Genomic DNA, 21,793 nt, shown 5'->3' with positions numbered 1-21,793 from the left:
AGTCCAGCTCGCTCTGCTCCACAGGTCCTGGCTGCTCACTGCAAGGTGAGTGGGAAGCCCTGGTGCAGCTGTAGGTAAAGACAAGCCCAAATCATACAGGGTTTGATGTGAACATTGGTTTCATGCTTCACAAATGAGAAGTTACATGCTCCAGTCTCACCTTTTTCTTTAGTGAAATAAAATCCTGGCTGTGACCACCAATGACTTCCCCTCCAGGAGCTAAGGGGGTTAATGCAGGGGGAAAGCTGAGCAGTGACAAGTGCACAGGTAGAGGGCCAATGCCTCAGAGAATGACATTTCTGTGATGTGAGGGGGCCTGGTATGGTGGAATTACATCTCACTCATCAGAGTGGTACCTTTTCAGCACCACTTTTTCCCTTGGGGGTCTTGAAGAGGTCCACATTTTCATTTCAAATTGCTGCTACATAGCAGGCTCACTGCCGCAGAGTTAAGGAATTCTCCTGGAATTTTACTGGTGGAAGGAAATCTACTAACACTGAAGATCAAATGCTAGATAACTATTCCATCCCCATCCTCATGCACAAGACTGGCATTTACATCTTTCAGACACTGTCAGGCAGGCAGATGACTGAAAGCCACAGGTACATGTTCAAATCAAGAATGAGAGTCAAGTGGAAAGTCCAATGCCTGAAGTAACACAGTGTTAACCAACTGCAACTGCCATGTCTTGCTTCACTTCTATCCAGGAGCTAAGGGCCAGTTTCTTTCACTGTGCTGATGTATTCTTTCTCATTTCCATATGTTTGCTGTAGCACAGCAGCTGTCCCAGCAAAGCTCAGCACACTTGTTACTGTAGAAACCTACAGCAGCCTTCAGCAGGCAGAAGGCAAACAGAGTCAGGAGAGGGAGGCAGCTCATTGCCAGCTGCATGGCAGGTCTGGATGCAGCTGATGCAAGCTGAGCTTCCTCCCAAACCTCCCTGCAACCATGCTTGTGCCCAGGAAGGGCTGTGGGCTTTCCTTGCAAGAGGGAGAGGGGCAGTGCTAAGGCATGGTTCAGTTTATTGTAGTTGTGGGAGCCAGCTGGGATGCTCACCCGAGTGAGTCCCTCCCTGGGCTGTCTGACACCAACACCAGCAGACAGAGCATCCTCCTTCATCTGAAACTCCTCACAGGCTGTCATGCTCTCCTGCCCATCCTGGCACTGTTAGACCATGATGTTCACCACGCCGTGATCTAGGCTGCTCTGTAGTCCTGTGGCTGAGCCAGGGCCCCATTCTCCAGATGGAAGCTTCCACACTGAGCTGAGGAAATAACCAAGACATGCCCAAAACAGGAAATAGCCCAAACATGTTGAGAAGGACCCAGGCTGGCTGCTGTCGCTTGGCTGGCATCATTTATCACACCAAAGCAGTCTCCATCTTAGCTGTAATGATCAAAATAGAGCTGTTGGGGACAACAGGGGAAAGACTGGGCCATAATCGGAAATGTCTAGAAAGCATCAACTTTTTCTACTGGAAATTTTCATTCGCAAATTTCCATAGTTAACGGCATCAAATGAAAATGCTTTGCATAATATACCAAGGCTCAGAGAATCTGAGAACAGCAGATGGCTTATACACATCTGAGGAGCTTTTTAATAATAAACAAATAAATAAAGATTGGAGAGGAGTGTCAGTCATGCATCTTGTTAGATGTTTAGTCAGGCAGCTGAGACATCCCAATTTTTAATTGCCTTTATTTTTTAGAGCTATGGTCTAATTTCAAGCTGCATAAATGAAGCTCTTTAATTTTTCTTGTCTGGTTTGAAGTCCTGGTATCTAGATGATAATTTATCAGGAAGTTCTACAGGACACAGAGAACAAGATAACTACCAAAAATTCTGCTACACATGAAAGTATGAGATCATGTTTCATTTTAATTACTTCTCATACAATTAATCATCCATCTGTCTGCATTATATTCTTCAACATTATGGCCATGAGTTAAAAAAAAACTTCCATTGAAGTCATGCAAGCTGAGCAGGAGATAAACTGTGCTAAAGAAATAAAAATGATGTGTAGTAGTGATTTAGAGGCTGCAGTAAAGTTCGTAAGTAAAATGTCAGTCTAGACTTTCATTTACCATATGGGGTCAATCAGTCTTGTAACTGAGAACTAAGCAGGAAAATCAAGCTCTGTGCTGAAGACAGTTTCAGTTTTGGTTTGGTTTTTTTAACGGGATTTTTTTTCTTCCCACAGCAAACCCTAGCCCTAATGGCACTGTATAAACATCCTCCCACTCCTCAGCCTGGGGACAGACACCTGATCCCAGCAGACATCTGCTTCATGTCTTCCAGAAAACAAATAGGTTGGAAATTCCAAATATACACAGGCTTTGTTAGCAATCCCACTGCGTGGATGAGCACTCAGTTTCAGTAAGTGCCCAGGTTTATCATGGTCATCACTATTGTCCTTGGATATAACTTCTACATAGAAATCATTCCATTGTGTTACATAGGTATTAATTTTCACTTATAAAGAAGGAATTAAAAAAGAGCATTATTTGGCACCTTATGATCTTTCTGAATGTCACTTTAAGTTCTTTTGAACACCACAAATACATGGCACAGTTTGTGCACGTGTCTGCACTCACTGGTGTGGCAGTGCAGGATATGAGCCTCAGGCTTGCTCCTCTCTTGGGAAATCGAAATTCTCCTAATTTGTCTAAACATGAGTGAGACATGATAGAAATGTCTTTTGTGAAACCCTGACATGTCAAACCTCGCCTGGCACATGACTTGTACTCCCGTCCATGCAGTTCTGTGGCCTGACAGCCAAGCCTCAGAGGGAGACTGAGTTTAGCACCAAAGTCCTAGAGTGACCATCACTATCCATGCTGAGTATCTTGCCAAAAGGATAGTATATTATACAATACCCTGGACTCTGCAGTCAAAGTGTGCAAGTGACAAATTTGGGAAAACAAAAGATGCCCAGCAAGCCCTGCTGTTCAAACAGATGTTATTGTCTGGACTGGTATTCCACATGCTGAGATGATGCAATTCAGATACTCTTAAAATAAAATTAACATATAAAGATACATACTTATACTGTACAATAACTTTTCCCCACTCACTTTTAAGCATAGCTTAAAAGCTACAGTACATTCTCATCTCAAGTTTCAGTTTTTGTTAAAAGAGTGGCAGATCAATCCAGATGAATTCATTTTATGTGCCTGAATCCCTGGGTGTGGAAAACAAGGAGAAAACAGCTGTTGGATTCTGAACAGATTTCTTAGGGAAACCTTGCAAATGCAGCTAAGGGAGGGCAAGGGTCTTGACAGTTAAGAATAAAAGGAAATGAAAGACAGAAGCATTATCTTGGGATGCGATGGCTTGAGCTTCAGCTGACACACAGACTGGCCAGGGAGCTACTGGGCTTGCTCTGACATGTACTGTGTTCATGGAGCCAGTTCCCTCATTTGCAAGCATCTGAAGAACAGTCAGTAATTTGGGAAGACTATGGCAGCTGTTGCTGGAAGAAGTAGTAACTGCTGGCTCGAAGTTCTGGTACAGTAATTAAACTCCCTAAGGAGACAGAAGGTAGCACAGTGTGCAAGAACCAAAGTGGGAAAACTATAGGGATGGGAACAAACTCATCCTGTGTTTGATGAGAAACCTAAGTAAAGTTTAAGAACCTAGGGAACAACAGCGGACTAGCTTCTGTTCCTAGTAGGAGGAAAATTTTGTTGTGTTCAGCTTAGTGGCATAATGAACATAGAAAACTGTTTCAGTTTTAAGTCCAGAAACAAAAGAATTACGGGTACTTTTTGTTGAAATGGTAGACTGAGATGCTCGTTGCAAATATTAATGAGAAACACTCAGTACAAATATCTCAAATTAAAGCAAAGCAGATAATAGGTCACTCAGGTTTCTCTCTTTTGCCCAGAAAGTCCAAGACATGTTTAGATCTGCTTTTAGATCCTGAAAATGGTCTCCATCAGTGGTAAAACAGTTTAAATGCTAGCAATGAATTTAGGAGCCTGTAAGGATGGCAAGAACTAATTTCATCCAGGTTTGGCCAAAAACTTCGTAGTACTTCCATTCTGACATGGCTCCTTTGGAAAAATCTAAAAAATGGTCTGTAGCCTCTTCACTTTACTTTGTCTCTCCTCTATAATGCTAACAACATAATTATTAATTAAATCTAATAATATATTAAAAATTAGTGATTAATACAATAATAATTTAGTAGTTATTCACAATACTATGTTCCATTGCCTTTTGAAAAAGCAGGTCTTTAGGAGTTATAAGACCTGCTGAGTAAATCCTGGTCAGGTACAGTGATATGAAGTTCAAACTTCCACTTCTGCAGTTGAATTAAGGCCATTATTACCAGATTATATTGGTGCCTCAAGAAGTCACAGGGAGAAATTAATTTCCTAATGTGCTTCTAGCTAGAAAATTGCTATTTCAGTCTTTCTGATCTTGCTGATCTCTTCTTCAGGAAAATTGCAAGAAACCACACACATATAACATCAGCTCTTGAACTTGTATACACACAGTGAAAAAGATCATCAAAGGAAGCTTGGGAGCTACAGTCACAAACTGCTGTGATTTAACCTCAAAGCCCCACACAGCCACTCACTCCTTCCACAGACAGGTGAGGGGAGAACCAGAGGAGCAAAACTGAGTAAATTCATAGGTTGAGATAAAGACAGTTTAATAGGTAAAGCAAAATCTGCACATGTAAGCGAAGCAACCCAAGGAATTCATTCACCCTTTCCCAGGAGCAGGCAGGGGTTCAGCCAGAAAAGCCAGGCTCCATCATGTCTAAACAGTCCCCTGGGAACGCAAATGCTGTCACTCCAAATGTCATCTCCTCCCTTCCTTCCTTCTTCCCCCACATCTAAATGCTGAGCATGATATCATATGGTATGGAATAGCCCTGTGGTCAGCAGGGGTCAGCTGTCCTGGCTGTGTCCCCTCCTGAGTCCCTGTGCACCCCCAGCCCTCATGCTCACCCTCACCCACCAGGTCGGGTGAGAAGCTGAAAAGGCTTTGAGGTTATGTGGGCACTCCTTTGCTGCAACTAAAACATCCCTGAATTATCAACCCTGTGTGTTCAGCACAAACCCAAAACACTGTCCTATCCAAACTACGTGAAGAGAATTAACTAGCCCACTGGTTCACTAGCCCAATTGTTTTGATGCTCAGAAGTAGCAGCTGCTAGAATTTACCCCATTTAACCTTTTGGGTTTTCTGCCTTTTTGCTTTTCATTTACAGAAAGTTTAGTTGCAGGGGATGTTTGTTCACAACATTTCTGAAAATCAGAGAATCAGAGGGTTTTTTGCTTAAGTCTGAAGTGAATACTTAGTTCAAGTGCTCCTCCGAGTGCTCCTCCAAATAGCGGCAGCTATTTTTAAATGATCCAAGCTTTTTTTTTAGATGAAATTGTCTTGGAAATTTTTTTTTGTTATATAAGAACAGAGAAAGCTGGCTCTTAAAACATACTGCTTACTTTATGAAACAGATATAAACATAATGAGGAAGTGATGAAAGCTGGATCAGTATCCTTATCAACAGGTGGCCCAGGGCAGAATAAGCTTCACTACTTGCCATATAAATAACCAGTGGATTAGAGAAGAGGCCTGCCCTGGGGAAAGACACAAGGCTAACAAGAGAAGGTAATCAATCACTTCACAGTATCTGTCAATCTGTCTTCCATGTAAGTACCCAAACCATAATAATTTGAAAAGGCACTTAGAAGCCTTAGTGGACTTGGACCCTAGCCAATTCCCATAGCTTTTCTGGTAACACAACCACCAGATATATGAATGGGAATTCCACAGTAGAAAAAAAACTCAAAAGAACCCTCGCAACCCCAGATGAAATACTATTTACTGTGATAAAACTGACTGAAATCTTGTGTACACCTTCCCACCTCAAACCCAAACATTCCTGATTGAGCCCTGGCATGCAGACTTCAGCCACCTGATTACACACATGGCTATTCCTCTTTGAGGGCTCCTGGCTTATAAGGGCAATGCAGGGGTAACACATAAATGTTTTAAAATTGTTTCTTACTGTTCTTCCTCGTTGTTCAAACTGTCCTCATACTTTCCTCAGTGTTCCAAGGAAAGAACTATCATGTTCCTAACAGGCCATTAATTTCTACAGAAATCTCCCCAGTACAGTCCAGCTATCAATACTGTTTTGCTGAGGAGCATCCTCAGCAATGAATATGGTGGCACTGATGCTAAAAGGGAAAAGGTTAAAAATTAACCTAAAAATATGGTGTTCAACACAGAAGTGCTTGGACAGTAATCTCTGCTTTGGATTCATTACCTTGCCAGGGAATTTTGCCTAGGCCAAAAGTGGTGGGGGTTAGGGTTAGGGCGAGTTGTTTTATTATTTGGTTTTCTCCACAATGGAGCTTGTGGGTCAAGCTCTTCCTCTTACTCTTTAACACTGTACTTAGAGCACTTACTCAGGATGTGTCTTCCCTGTAATTTCTTCCTTACCTGAAGGAATTCAAACTGGTCTTTCCTGCCTCCCAGGCAAAGGTTTTCTGAGATCAAGCTGTCATTTCTTCCCATCTAAGCTGTCTGCCCTGTTCTGGATGAGCTAGTTTCATATTTATAAAAAATGGAACCAAGACAGATTCTATAGCCAAAGGGGAGGAACACTGACCTGAAAAGACAGATGTAATTCCAGCCACCATCAGCTAATGCTTGAATGGTTCAAATATTCACTGGAAACAAGATTTAATCCTAGCTGAATTAATTCAATGCTCATAGACTCTCTCCTGAAATCCTGCCAATATGTCCAGTTGTGCCAGGAAGATTCCAGTCCTATTGTCTCCTCCCTTCTTCTTCCCCTACATCCCAAACACCTCACTACATACCACAGTACAGTAAATACCTTACTCATCTTTAGAGACACAATCACACCTGATTACAAAATAGCAGAAAATACTGGTTCTCGGAGGCCATCTAGTGGGAAGAGCAGAATACTTCAAGGAGGAAACAACAAACTTCTTTCTTAGAGATGATTTAACGTGGTCTGAAAGACACATATTAGTGTCACCTTGCTGATCAGTGGATGTTCTTCCCACACAGCAACAAACAAGTTGGTTAGGCTCACACACCAGATTTAATAAGCTGAGTATGGTCACAGGCTCTTCTTCTCTCACTAGCATTAATTCTAAAAACTGTATCAGGAGTTCTGTCAGTGCAATGAAAAACCATATATAGATCTGACTCATCCTGACTTGCTGGCATGACCACAGAAAGCAGATATAGGTTGTGACCTCCTCCTGATTTACGACTATCACAGATGGAAACAAGAAGACAATGACTGTTGTCAGTTCTTCATCTGTGGTATCTAAAAGACAACAAAAATACAAGTCTGCTTGAATGAAAATTTATTTCACGGATCATAGAAAAATCATGCATATCATCAAATAAGGCTTTACAAGATAAAGGGTATAAAGGAAAGACACATACAAATTCATAATATATAAATTTCTCTCATCATATTACACACAATACTCTTTATAGTTACACATTTAGGAACTAATTACTACCATTGCAGACATTTCACTTCCAACATTGATCTTGGGTTTAAGGCTAAACTCTGCCCATTTTACTTAGGTAAATTCTTAGAGCTATTCCAAAGAACTCAGTCTGAACAACAAGTAGAAGACTGGACTCCATTTCTAAATATCATAGCTGCTACATTTACATGCAACTGTAGAGCACAACTCTCTTTTTAAACTTGGTTCTATTCAGGAGTCAGTTAATAAAGTTACCTATACTAAAAAGATAACCATCTACTTAGTTAGCTGATATGACAAATGTAAAAATATCTCATGTTTAAGCTTGTAATTACCTGGAAGTGTTTTTCTGCTAGTCATAGTTAATGTTTCCTCATAGCTGTTTTTTTAAACTGATGCACTTCACATTCTCTTATGCAGATGCCTCATGATAAAGAACAAGTTAAGAGAGTGTTTTACTTGAAAAACCTGAGAAACTTACCAGACTTATTCAGATATGGTACCTGAGAGTATGAAGTTCTACAAAACAGAGCTGAAGTTTATAAACCTGAATTCTTCATAAACTCCAAATCCTTGTTAATGTTAACAAGAGTTTGGAAGCTGTGCTAGAGAATGTTATCTTATTGTCTAACCTTAGTTCCTTTTCAGACAACACACAAAACCACTGAACAAAATTTTCACCAACTCTGGAGCAAAGCAGAGAGAAAAATGGTGTCAGTGTATTGCATGCAACTGTTATTATCACATTATGTTACCTTTAACAGGTTTCTCATATACATTCATCTGCTGTTTAAATTCTAGCTGCACTGAACTATCAAACAAGACAGAAACTACCTTGTTTACTAATAGAATGGCAATCTACCTCTTGACTTCAAGTGAAACTCTATCCGGCTACAGCAAAAGTCAGATACTTTAGAGAAAAAATTAGGTTTACATTCTTTTAAACACAAAGGAATGAGTGTCTGCATGTCATATCTGGCTGCTGACTCCAGTTACTCCAAGAAGAATTCTTGAAGGATATATAAAACTGAGTTGAAAAGTGGAATCAGCACTGAATTGTACCCTCCAAACTTACTTGTTTTATGTGATATTTGTGATATGAAGGCCTCACAAGGTTTAAGGACTCCAAATAATGCTCAATGCACAAGAGAAACAGTTTCACAAATGAGATATAACGTGCTTCTTACGCATAAATGTCTGTTTGCTATCATGCCTTACTATTTTGGTCTATTTTTGAAATGACAAAGGAGTCCCTGCCAAGAACTTGGCTGCATACACATATCTATGACAAATCCAAGAGTTTCATTTGCTAAATTGTTTGAAAAGGACAGGATTTTACTAAATGATGTATCTAAGTGTCTAGTGCTATCATAGTCCACAACATTTTACAATGTCTCATATTTTAAAAATATATGAAAGCTTTTCCTTGTACCGAAGGTGATTACTTCAAAGTTTATAAGCATAGTCAAGTCCTTCCTGGAAGAAAAATAAACTTTTCTGTAGCTTGCCTTAAAATGTGATCCAAGATGATTATTATGTTATTGAATGTAAATTTATATATTAATGTTTCAATAGTGCAGAAGATACACAGAATAAATCATTGTAAAGGAAAACTATTCTAGCTTTCTGTCACTGTATAAGCTTAATTACACAATGCTGGCAAATAATTCCATTTATTAGTAACATCACAGCATCTTTGACAAGATACTCAATCAAAAAAATAGGTTTGCTGAAATGCAGAAAATGTTCCCGTATAAACTGGATTATAATTGTAGATCAATTCTTTTGTTTCCTCGTCTTCACTGGAGAAATGGTGCATGCTCTTCCTGGCTGTAAAACATTGTAAAAGTACAGATAATTTTAATGTTATCCTCCTCAACAATTTTATCTTGGCAAAGTAGGTTATTTTGTGTAGCACAACAACAAATGGAATTACAATAGCTTGTATGTGAAGAACTGTGAAGATACATCTTCAGAAAGCTGGTTACAGCATAATGTATTAATGGAGAGGGAGAATTTAAAGCCGAAATTGCATGAAGTAGTTATCCATGAGATACTGTCAGTATCTAACAGAAATACCAGTACTTTTAACACAAAAGAAATGCATCAGAGTATTTGCCTACTGAAAGCTGCATGGACTGTGCTGGTGAGGACAATAAAATTGAATCCTCCCCTGATTTATCATGTTGGCAACTCTACAGAAGTTAAAATTAATGATGGATGGATACAAAAACGGCATTTCAGTAGAATGGTTTAGTTACTAAGTGATCACATGTGAGTATATTTTTACCAGCTGAAAACAGTTTACATTTTTCATCTTGTGGTTTATTTTCAAAGTAGGGAAGATATTCTGCCTTACATTAGCTAAAAATGTCAATTAATCATTGCAAAGTTATGATATGGAGTACTCAGTAGGAGCAGCGTATGTTTCAGTACCTCCCCAAAAGACCGGGGAGATAATGAAGAGTAATTTAGGATTTGGTAGAAGAGATGGGGGTAGACAAAGCTGGCTGGAGAAAGTTTGCTCTACTGGAATGGTCAGCAGATCCAAAAGCTAGTGACACATCTGTGTGACACTGCACAAGCTCCTTAGATGTGTACACATACCTAACAGAACTCACACACAGTGTGTGTCAATGGGATTTACAAGCAGAGCTGGCACTTGTTTTGCCCTCTTAACTTGGATAAATGGCCTGAGCAAGCTTACTCCTATTGGGAATACAGTCTGCAGATAAGACACTAGAGAAAGTAGCAAACAAAGCCAGAAAACACAGTGCATTCTAGTATTAAACTACAAAGTAAAACCAGACTCAGACTGGATTTTCTCCTATTCCCCCCCTTTATTTTCGTCATAGTCTGCCATCTCATAAAAGGGCCTGGGTTGGAAGGGACCTTAAAGATCTTCTTGTTCCAATCCCCCTGCCATGGTCAGGGACACATTCCACTAGACCAGGCTGCTCAGGTGCCCAGTTATGCCTGGCCCTAAGTTCCCTATCAAAATGGTTTTGCTAGAGGTTTCACAAAGAGAAGTAGGACTACTTTATGTAAAAAAGCACCTTGAACTTGTATGTAATGCAACTTTTAGTTCCACACTCTCACTGACCAGGTCAGCACAAATTGCATTTATTTACATCGCTGTGTAGTTTCTTCATGAAGTTGACTCTTGATTTGAGACCAAATCTAGAGACCAAACTCAACCGTCTTAATTATTATGTTCTTCATAGTCCCCATCAAGGAGGTAAGACAATTTCATAAAACAGCCCAGCAAAATTATTTAGTAGGGATGAATTAAGAAAAAAAGTTTGATTCCTTCAAATACTCCTCTATTTATATCCTGCTTATTTATAGCAAAGATGAGAAGTGTCATAAACTGTCAAAATGCTATGCATTAGTTACTTCCAGATTCTCAGGGCATAAACAAAAAAAAAACAAAAAAAAAATAGCAGCTCTGCAAAATTCAAAAACTCCATGTGATGTCTATAGTATACAACTGTAGGGTACCATACTGCACCCCTCTGGCACATCCATACTGCCCAAGCCCTATTTATAGTCCTGGTGTATGCATTTTGCAAGCAAAATTGAGAACACATTGAGTGACTGTAAGCCAGTTTGAAACTGAAGACGACCCTGGAATTATGAATGGAGTACTTTTTTTGTTTTATTGTCTTTGTGCAAAAGAGGTCAAAATGTTACAAGGATATTTTGAAATGGTAGAAAGTCACAATGTTTTAGAGACAGCCTAGTGAAAAGAGTTTGTGTAATGCTTGGCCTTTTGATGTTACTTTCACTAAGCCACTCTATTTCTAGTATCCTTTGGTGTTTTATAAGCCTATAAAGCTTGCAGAGTAATCTTCTCAGAAAACTCTATGAGGTACTGAATTTTGACAGATGATAAAGAAGTCCATTGTCTTCAAAGTTATTCAGTAACGCTTCACTCTCACCCCCAACATTTATAGATAATAAACTTTTTTTACCTTCATTAACGAAGAAATCGGCCATATAATATGCTGCTCTTACAGCAGATGGTGAATGTGGAATGCCTGGAGAATCCTTCCACTCAAAAGGATTTTTCTCTGGATGCCATTGCATGCCATAAATTGGGTATTTGTATGCTACAACGAAACACAAAGTTTGTAAAGGAGTATGCCTTAAGAATTATGTAATTAATCTTACTGCAAAATAAACTCAGAGGATAAGCTACAAATATACCTCACTTATCAACAGTTTCACAAAAGCTTGAACACCAAGTTGAAACACTATTAAAGTCATAGTAGAACTGAAGGAAAAGCAAGAAATATGGTAAAAGAAGGGTCTCATTCCATGCAAGAAAATATTTGTATGTAATTTTTTTTGATTATTAATTTCAGAATTAATGTATATACACACTAAAAAACAATGTTTCAGGTGTATCAGTCTCAAAGCTTTCTATCCTCTTGCCAGCATCACTCAGCATTCTCAGCCATACAGGATGCCAATTCCATGGGAGAGATCCAAGTCTTTGTATCTCCTTGAAGGCCCAGTCAATCCAGGGGCAGCACCCACCTGCTCCAGCCAGGCCCGATACACTTTGGGGGAGTCAGTCCTCAGCTCTCTTCCAAGGAATAGCAGCACAGCAGCTGATGACTGCTCTGTGATAAACCCCTTGCAGGCACGGGTGATGCCTGTCATTAGCCTAATCAGGTTTGCTGATCAAAGTGCTACTCCTCTCTTTTGGAGAGCAGCCAGGATGTCACACAGAAGAATCCCATTGGTGACAGCTGGGCCCTACAGTAGGGTTGCTAGTGGTGCACTGATCAAGATAAAACACTCCCTGAAGAGCTAACTTCTTTCCTGAGCTGAGCAAGCCTGGCGCAAAACAGACAAAACAAGTCGCGCAAAAGGCAATTTTGGAAATTGGAGGAGAGCGATTTCCAAATTTGGAAAAAGAAGGAGGGCGATTGCCAGCGTTGCCACTAAGGTAATGAGGGATAGCGCTGTTCCCTCGGCAGTCTGGAGCGTTCTTCCCCTCCAGCAAACAGAGAGCAGCAGGGAAATGTGAGCCTGAGCGGGCAGCTGGAACGCACGGCTTGACAGAGGCACACTGCGCTGCGCAGGGTTCACCTGCTGCAGCACAAGCGCTCTGCAGGTCACACCACGGCACTCAAATACACCTGTGCTAAGGAGTAACAGCACATCTGGAAGGGGAACGGCGGGTGGGAGGAGTATTAAGGCTCAGGGTACTCAAAAGATAAAATATCCCCGCAAACAGAATTGCCAGGGCACTGGCAGGGCTGATGCTCACCCCGCTATTTCAACAACTTGCAATATGAACTCACAGCCAAGCCACAACACCCCTAAAGAACTAGGTTGTTACAGTCACAGTTTCCAAAGGAAATTAATTTCCTTACCTTCCATGGTAGATATAAACTCCACTTCATCATCAGTGTTAGTGGTCAGAACATTATAGAAATTACGAAGCTTTTCATTATTGGTGAAATTCTGTGACAAGGAGAGGGGGAAGAGGGAAAAGGTGTTACTTGCTTATTTATTTCTAGTTTTAACAAAAAAAAAAAGTGCTTGTATGCAGGAAATAAAAATATCAAATACCTCCATGGAGAGGCTCCATACATGGAAGTTTGATGTCAATGGCTCAGTAGCAAGTGAGCGTAGTAAGTCATCCGGGAAATTCCTGAACATTTTACTGTCTTTTGCAGCTATTACAAAGAAAAAAATTGTGTTTTCCATTACTGATATTGATCTCAGATGGACTTATACTGACAGAAGACAATTAATAAAATGTTGTATTGAACCTTTTTGGCAGTAAAACTTTATTATTTTAGAATATCCTGAAAAAAATATCAGTGAAGTAACTACAACAGATTTCCAATATGCTGTTACCACTGTCTACCGGTCTTGACCCAGAGAGGATCCAGCTTAGGCAGCAAAGTTCTCACTAAAATAAGCAACATTCTTTGACATTCATTTCAGCAGCCTTTCCACTCACAATGAGCACAAGTGACAGAATTTGTGAATGCTACTTATTTTTTTGATTACTCACAAAGGGTAAAATATCAACAGAGGCCACACTTTACAAGTGCTGCCTAGTGCCACATCTCTATCTCAAGGGACCTCTGTGATTTCAACACTGTTCAAATAGGACAGTAATGCTACTATTCATCATGAGGAAAGACATGATTTGAAAAATTTAAAATCACCTGCTCTCCAACTTTATTAGGTTCTGAACCTGTGAATTTTGTTCAACTTGGTCACAAAAAGCAGAGGTTATTTTGTAGGTCCAAATTTTCAAATTACTCAAAGAGCCACAACTTTGTTTTTTGCAGACTGCTGTTGGTTTCAAATGCTTGTGCTCACTTCTCTTAAGAAGTGACAGCTGCACTGACTTTACTAAAACAGCCAATGCAACTTAATAGCAAAGAATTTAACAGAAGACAATCATCATGAACCTCGCAAATATTCACCCTGTAATATTTATCATGAACAAAACACAACACCTCTTAGCAAAACTCAGACATGAGATGTAACAAATTTTTCACCTGAGGTAAAGTTCAGAGGGAGTGAAAATCCATTTGTTTTGGTACGAACAAGCAAAATTTCACCACTTGTGAGATACGTAAGCTCTTCGTGTCCGAGACATGTTCCCCATATCGGGAAATAATCTCCTTTATCATTAGCCTGCAAAATAAAAGCAACAGCACAAGGAAACAGTAATGAAAATGTACAGAAAAGAGACTGACAAGAACTTCCTACTCTTTTCACTTTCTTTTGTGTAGGTGAGAAGTATAACTACTACATTACTATGAATTGCTACCACAGGAATTATAACAGTTCAACTGCAAAAGAAACAAGTACAGATTCCCTTAGAGTCTCTCCTAAAACATGAAGGCTGAAGGATATATATGTGTTTTGAAGCAGCAAACTGAGCCTAATGTGGATATTGATTTGACTTGGGTTCTACAAGTAACGACTGAGAGCAGCTTAAACAGAAGCCACAAAATGGCAACATTTCTCTAAAAAAAGTGATCATAAGAAGGGTCTGTCACCATTTTGAGAGAAAGTTTTCTACAAAGCATGCTCTGATTACATAGCAAGGGACCTTTGCAATGTCTGTGCCCACCCAACTGTATTAAGAAAACATGAATCCTACTACCAGCATAGCTACGGTCTTCCATGACATACCTATATGATTCTTTAGCTAGCAGGTTTAGACCTGTGTTCCAAAAAGACAAAATGTACACTTAAGCAACGTTAAAAAGTGGCAATCGTTTTCAAAAGAATAAAAATTGGCAGGTCAGTGTGAAAACAATATGAAAAAAAACCAAGAAGGAGAAAAAGAAAGCAAAAAAACCAAGAACACAACTAGTTTCTTGGGACCTAATGGTGCACACATGCAGTGGAAATCTGCATTTTTAAATGGATTACACCCAATAGTAAGCATGTGTTGGAGACTGGGATGTTTCAGAACTCCTGTTTTTGTGAAATCTGACTAGTTTTTCTTAACTTGTTTCTAAACATCTTTAAGTTATGCAGACCACAACACACATACCACTCCTGAAGATCTGCTGCTCAAAGCCATTTTTGAGAAATCTAAAATTGATGGGCTAAGAATAATTATGTTCCCCTACTGCATTACCGACAGGATGGTAATAAAAGCCCACAGAGCTGCTACTTCTCACAGCAAAACATGGAAGATGTACAGAAAGAAGGCTGATAGGGCTGCAGAGTCTTTATGACCACCCATAATGTATAACGAGGCACAAACTTACATGAAAGACAAACAGTGGAGCTGCAAGTGAGAACTAAACTACTGAAGGCAAAAAATAGACTACAGTTTAAAACCAATTACAACTGAAACAAAGATTTTGTGTCCCCTCCCCTTTTTTTTTAAATAAACTGGAGCTTGGAGGCCAAGCATGTATTAAACAACACTAAAGACATCACATTTTAAAAACTGATTTAAGAGCTAGAGAACAGTATTTCCTCTATTCATATTAAAGTAGAGCCAGATCAAAGTAAATTTCTCACTGTGAACATTTGCAAATGAAAAGAACCCCTCATGCTTTAGAAAAAGATAAAATTCATTCATTCTGTACTTGTAAAGATACTCTTGACTATTGTAGCTTACCTTACATATGTAAAGCCAGCAATATTTTCTAGTGCTAATTAAGATTCAAAAGATGAAAATCAAAACATAAAATTATCGCAAACAGCAATGGAAAAAAACTCCTCCTTTGTTAGAAAGGGTTACCTAGGATGAACGGAATATTTTCTGACTTTCAGTCACTGGTAGTACACATATCATCTAACAAACCCGTCTCTCTGATCATAAAATGACATAGGCAATTCAGTTCATCATTGTGAAATGTTAACATAATTTCATAATTGTACAACAAACCACAAGAAACCTTTGCCCCAGTGCTAAATACCAAGGCACAGGCTACAGTTCACACAGTGAGCAGTTCCAGAGACACAAGTGAAATTGCCTCACATAAAAGTGAGACAGTCTTTGCAAGACTCACCACAAACAAAGACAGACAAAAGAATAAAAACATTGGTGCCTCAGGGACTGAAGAGTAAAAGGATTTCAATTACTGAATTGCAGCAGCTGACTAGTCCTGTGAATAACACTTTCCTGCACTTCCTTGCCTGCTGTTGGAAAGTCAGCAGCAAAGGTGGAAGAGTAATTACCCATTGGAATTCTCACACAGAGCCATAAAGCCTCAGGTACAATGAACAAACAATACGGTTGTCACCTGAAGAACTCTGGAGTTGAAGTCCACAACACAACATATAACAGGAGTAGGTATCACAAGTGTGAATCTTAAGCTATTAATGCAGAAGTTTTATGCAGAAGCAAGAAATAAGCTACCTATTTTCAGGCCTACAGTTAACCCACTGAATGACAGTGCAAAACCATGAAAAATATCAACCTATCATTTTGATCTCTGAACAAACAGTGATAGTAACAAGAACCAACTGCTCCTTACTAATTACCTCCAAGGCCTTGTGGTAAAAAATCTTAGCAACTCTTGAATACTCTGAAGTCCTAAGATCCACACCACCTCCTGGAAGAAGTACCCTGAAAGGCAACATCCAAGAATATGATTAGCAACAGTGATCAACCCAAAATTTGGACAATATACACAGAGAAATGTCTGATAGCAGTCTTAAGGGTATGATTTAGGTCTAGGTTTCAAAAATCTACAGGCCGATATCTATGCTCCCATTATGGACAGCAGGGATCTAGTCAGGAGATGCACTGGAGATTCAAATAGGTTTTCCAGAGCAGACACCTGAGTGGTAGGTAGGTTGAACAGCCCTGTCAGCTCCACTGGCTGTACTGACTAGCATTCCATTAATTATGTGAGTTTGGACAGCTAGTGCACAGACAGACAGCTAAATTTAGGTGTTTCAGTCTTTAACTTAATCATAGTGTTTTTAGTGTTGTTCTGCTGAAGAATGGTTACTCTGTCACAAAGTATAGATCAAGCCTAATGCAACATATGGAAGAAGAAAGTAAACAGAAAATATATAAAACACACAGATTTCAGCTGGTATTCAAACGGGCTGCAAGCCATGACTGTCATTTCCTATCCTGATTCTCAGCTGGCTCTCACTACCACTTTAAAACTCTAGCCCAAATCTCAATTCATTCTGTTCAACTTCAGAAAAATAGAATTGTGGCCCTGGCACAGTGACCTTCCTCTTGGAGACAACAAAGATCAAAACTTTTCTATCAAAAAGGAAGAAAAGTATGTTTGACCATAACCTTTGGTCACACAGAGCTAAGGAAGACAATCTCAGGGACAATTTCACTGAAATACTACACAAGCTTTTTCCAGCACAAAATATAATCAAGAATGGCAATTCCCTGTGTGGCTCCCCAAACCAAAAAAAAAAAAAAAAAAAAAAAACCCATCACAGAAGAAAAAGATTCAGCAGAGTCTAGGAGACATATGACATAGAAAATATTCAAGTACCATCAGAAACAGTAACATGAAATAAAGGAAGCCTCTTCTGGCTGTAACTGGAACAGTGCCTGCAGAACCAACAAAACTGGATGTGTAAGCACTCCTTAACCCTCTGCTGCAGAACCTCAATTGGATTTACACAAGTCACATCCATTAATTGTTGATTTTTTACCTAATGGGTGTAGGATTTCCTCTACATTTCTGTACTATGAAAATGTCAATTTGTATCTGTGAGATACTAACAAGTAGTTAGAAACAACATCTCAAATGATCCCAAGCATTTGCAGAGCAAATATTCATTTAAACCCTTGTGACCATTTTTTTTTTAAAGTGAATAATGCACAGGCTCATGTAACAGCTATCAAGTATTGGTGGAAAAGCAGTATTCACAAAAGTACAAAAAACTTTACTTCCCAGTGTCAACATTGAAAATTAATACAGCTGAAAGTATTTTCAAAATAGACCAGATTATTAGAGATCTAATTAGACAAATACGGTGATCTTTACCTGGAAGTGGTAGAAAATTCACTCCACCTGTTCAAACCAAAACCTGGACTATACTGATTAGAAAAACTGATCATCATTTTTGCTAATGCACAAAGGAAATAACCCATTAGGTAGCAATGATAATGACCTGACATTGTCATAAGCAGATTGAAATGCAACTACGTGTATTCCAGTATCATCACCTGGTTAGAGCTGATGATTTCCACTGGGCATTTTGATGGCTACCTCAGGAATAGCCATAAAATTATAAAAAAATAAATAAAAGACATAAAATGTCTTAACTATAGTAAACTTCATGATTTTAAGAAGGTAGCATTTAATACTAAGTAATTTCCAACTTCAAAGAACAATATGAAGGCTCAGTGTATCTCCTCCTTATACTGAATTTCCACAGAATAAAAGTCATTGCCTCCAGAGCTCTTTTTTGTTACTTACACACAGTTTTATTGTGGAAGCCAATGGATGACAGTGGAGGGCCACAGAGGGAAATCCAGATCAACTTCACTCACCTACATAACACAAACTCTCCTGACTTCTGACTGCAAGTACAGAAGGACAAAGAAAGTGGATCTACTTGCCAAACACTTTCTTCAGCATTTCTTCAGAGTTGCCATAGATCCCTGGAAAACCAGGAATTTTCTAACAAATACCTAAGACACAGAATCACAACAGACGAGACAGACCAAGTAGCAAGAGAGAGAGAGCACACATGGAGAAAAGAGTAGAAGAAACTGAAAATCAGAAGCTTTTATAATAGGGGAGATATGAAATGGATTGAAAGAGGGAAGAAAGGGTAGAAACAGGGATGACATACTAAGCCAGTGCTATTAAAACATCAAAATAAGGGTGACAGCTCAAATGAGGTAGACAGAAAAATTAACAAAGAGGAAATGCAGTATCTCACTTGCAAACCTGCTCATACCTACAATGCTACTTCTCCCTGTCTACAGACAAGCACAAGGGACTGACAAGGTAAGCCTTGGCACTGTTGTAGATTATCTGATGTGTTCCTCAAGGAAGGAAAGGCAGCACACCAATACTGGATAAAATAATGCATTCTGTGTCTTATTTTCATGTCTGCAGTGCCCAGCACAACCTCCCAAGAGAGTAGGAAGAAAATGTTCTTGAGAACACAGAAGAGCTCAAAAACAGAACCATCATGCCTTTCAACAGGAAATCAGTGCTCAAGACTTACCCATTAATAGAGTGGAATAATTTATCATATTCTTCATCTGTAAGATTTAATCTGAAACACCAAAAAATAATTATAGAATACATACGATATAAAAATATTTGATCACAAAAATATCATCTCTATTGAACAGAAATGTCTGACACAGAAAATATGCAGAAGGCATGCTTTAAACACAGTAAAATGGACATAAATCAAATGAAACATTTCACTTGAAACTGGCTCAATCCACAAGACTGAAAACAGGGCCCTGTCAGGTGGAGTGCCTGATGAGGTACTCTGAGACCCTTTTGCAAGACACTTGAAAAATGTACTATTTACATGAATGGCATGGTTATTATTTCCTGTAGACCGGCAACTCCGGTTTCCAACTGATTCCAAGAAGGGCAGAGCTGCAAACAGTGGGTCACACCCATGCACCCCCAGCCTCCTTGCCAGCGTGGCAGCAGGAAAAGCAGAAAAGGCCTTGGCTCTGTTGTAAGCCCTGCTCAGCAATAACAAAAACATCTCTATATCATCAACCCTGTGCTCAAGCACAAATCCAAAACACACCCCCACACCAGCTACTGCAACAAAAATTAACTCTACCCCAGCCAAAACCAGCACAGATGGCCACACTTGTGCAGAACTGATATGCTGGGTGTAAGCAAAAGTGTTCAGTTTTGCTGCAAGTAACTTAATTGCCAGAATTGGAAGCATCCATTCATTGGTGACGCTTCTGGTCAACATTCTGAAAGCTCCAGCAGCTACGTGAGAAATGCTGGCTTCTAATTCGGGCACTTAATTGGTGTTCTTATTGGACTGTGTAAATGCATACTATTTTATTTTTCTGCAGCTGTATTAGTATTGTTTTTAAGTACTGAAATTTATAATTTTATCATCTGGCTTCAGTGCACTTAATATTTCACAGCTAAGCACTGGTGTGAAGCACTGTCACTTTTTTTTACCAAACAGCCAAAATACCAGGATATAGTGACCCATAGTTTGGACAGAACTAGATTTTCTTTTCTGAAAGGAGTACTGATAGCCTTCCTTGATTCCCTGAATTCCAGGGCTAGAAAATGTGAAAAAAATGTACAGATATCCATGTATCTCAGTACCTCTGTGTGTTTGTGGGGCACTACACTGTACACTGAATACAGCTAACTTCAAAAAACATGTGTGCAAACTACAGAAGGCAATTTTACTAGTAAAAAAAAATTTGAAAATTTCAAAGAAAGACTTGTAATATAAGTAGAAGTATTCAAAAGTACATGTTACAGTCTGCTTTTATTACAATTTCTGAAACTCTCTGAGCCTTGTGGCATCTTCGGATGGTCTTTGAGGAGCAATAAACACTCAGAAAAGCAACAGAACTACTTTCTGTGCCTTGAAAATGGTACATACCTTATACAATGCAATTATTATCTACTCTTAAGGATAAAAAAAAAAAAAAGGTACCTTATTGGCACAGCTCGAGCACCAGCAGATTCCACAAATTTCACATATGAAGCTGCAATATAAGATCTTCCAAATCGCTGGTACTCATCAAAGTGACATTCCTGTGACAATATCCCTGAAGGGCCCAAGGGAGAAAATTAGCACCATACAAAAGGCAAATGCTACACGCTGAAAGAAAAGTCATGAAATCACTGATGCATTTAGGTCGGAAAAGACCTCCGAGATCATCAAATCCAGCCTATGACTGAACACCACCATGTCAACTAGACCGTGAAACAAGTGCCATGTCCAGTCTTTCATTAAACGCCTCTAAGGACGGTGACTCTACTGCCTCCCTGGGCATTCAACTACACTATCTAGTCACCCTTCTGTGAGGAAACTCTTCCTAATGTCTAACCTAAACCTCCCCTAGGTAGCTTAAGACTCCATCCCCTTGTGCTATTGCTAGCTGCCGAGAAGAGACCGACCCCCACCTGGCTACAACCTCCTTCCAGGCAATGGTAAAGAACGCCAATGTCACCCCGAGCCTTCTCCCCTCCTACCCGAACCACCCCAGCTTCCTCAGCCGCTCCTCCAAAGACTCGTGCTCCTATCAATTAATTAATTAAGCTCCCACTTCCCATATGCCAGCTCGCAGGGAGACATTTACTGCCCAGAGGAACTGCAGGCACCGGGACAGCGGGGCATCAATCACGGCGCCCGCTCACAGGGCACCACATAAACACACATTACCTGACTAAGCCTCGCCTATGACCGCTCCCCACCGTAACTTCTCTCGAGAAAGCTTGATTTTTAGAGAACGCATGTAGAGAACTGATTTTAGAGAAGGCGTAAGGCAGTTTCTAACACCTCTAGCCAAACCTCCGCTGCGGGAGACGTTTCCCAGGCAGGCTGGGGGCGGCCCCTTACCGATGATGGGTCTGTCATTGCGCCCCTCCGGGCGGGCGCGCCGCGACAGGGAGGCGGCGGAGCCGCAGCGCAGCAGCACCAGGAGCAGCGCGGCGGCCGCGACGGGAGCGAGCCCTGCCAGGCGCCCCATGGCCACCGCCGGGCACAACCAGCGGCTGCGGGCACGGCTCGGAGCAGGGCTCGGCTCGCCGCCGGGCACGGCTGCCACCTGGGCTGGGCCGGGCCCCGCCCCCGCAGCGCCGGCGCGGCCGCCGCGCGGCTCGCTGGGAAATGTAGTCCCG

The 21,793-nt window shown here is 40.2% G+C and overlaps 1 protein-coding gene across 1 annotated transcript; it reads right to left on the bottom strand.

Moving 5' to 3' along the window:
- Positions 1–7,347: 7,347 nt before the first annotated feature.
- Positions 7,348–21,776, bottom strand: GGH (gamma-glutamyl hydrolase). The gene is made up of 9 exons (XM_023921094.2): positions 21,513–21,776; positions 20,604–20,718; positions 19,167–19,217; positions 16,488–16,572; positions 14,030–14,168; positions 13,083–13,189; positions 12,884–12,974; positions 11,471–11,608; positions 7,348–9,326 (listed from the first exon to the last, which is right to left on the bottom strand). Exons 1-9 carry the CDS (start codon positions 21,640–21,642, stop codon positions 9,205–9,207), a joined length of 978 nt encoding a protein of 325 aa, XP_023776862.2. The 5' UTR covers positions 21,643–21,776; the 3' UTR covers positions 7,348–9,204.
- Between the last annotated feature and the right edge of the window lie 17 nt (positions 21,777–21,793).

This window comes from Cyanistes caeruleus, chromosome 1, assembly GCF_971803275.1.
Source record: "Cyanistes caeruleus chromosome 1, bCyaCae1.hap1.1, whole genome shotgun sequence".
Classification (NCBI taxonomy): Eukaryota; Metazoa; Chordata; class Aves; order Passeriformes; family Paridae; genus Cyanistes; species Cyanistes caeruleus.
Note: the sequence above shows the minus strand (reverse complement) of the source record. Positions and strands in the feature narration are given on the sequence as shown.

Bases quoted from the DNA above. Each gene is read 5' to 3' on its own strand.
- GGH (XM_023921094.2), bottom strand. From the start codon at position 21,642: ATGGGGCGCCTGGCAGGGCTCGCTCCCGTCGCGGCCGCCGCGCTGCTC. The intron at 12,975-13,082 runs GTATTTGATATT...TCCTTGTCACAG, and splicing joins TATGGAGCCTCTCCATGGAG to AATTTCACCAATAATGAAAA. The intron at 11,609-12,883 runs GTAAGGAAATTA...GTTTCGTTGTAG, and splicing joins GTTTATATCTACCATGGAAG to CATACAAATACCCAATTTAT.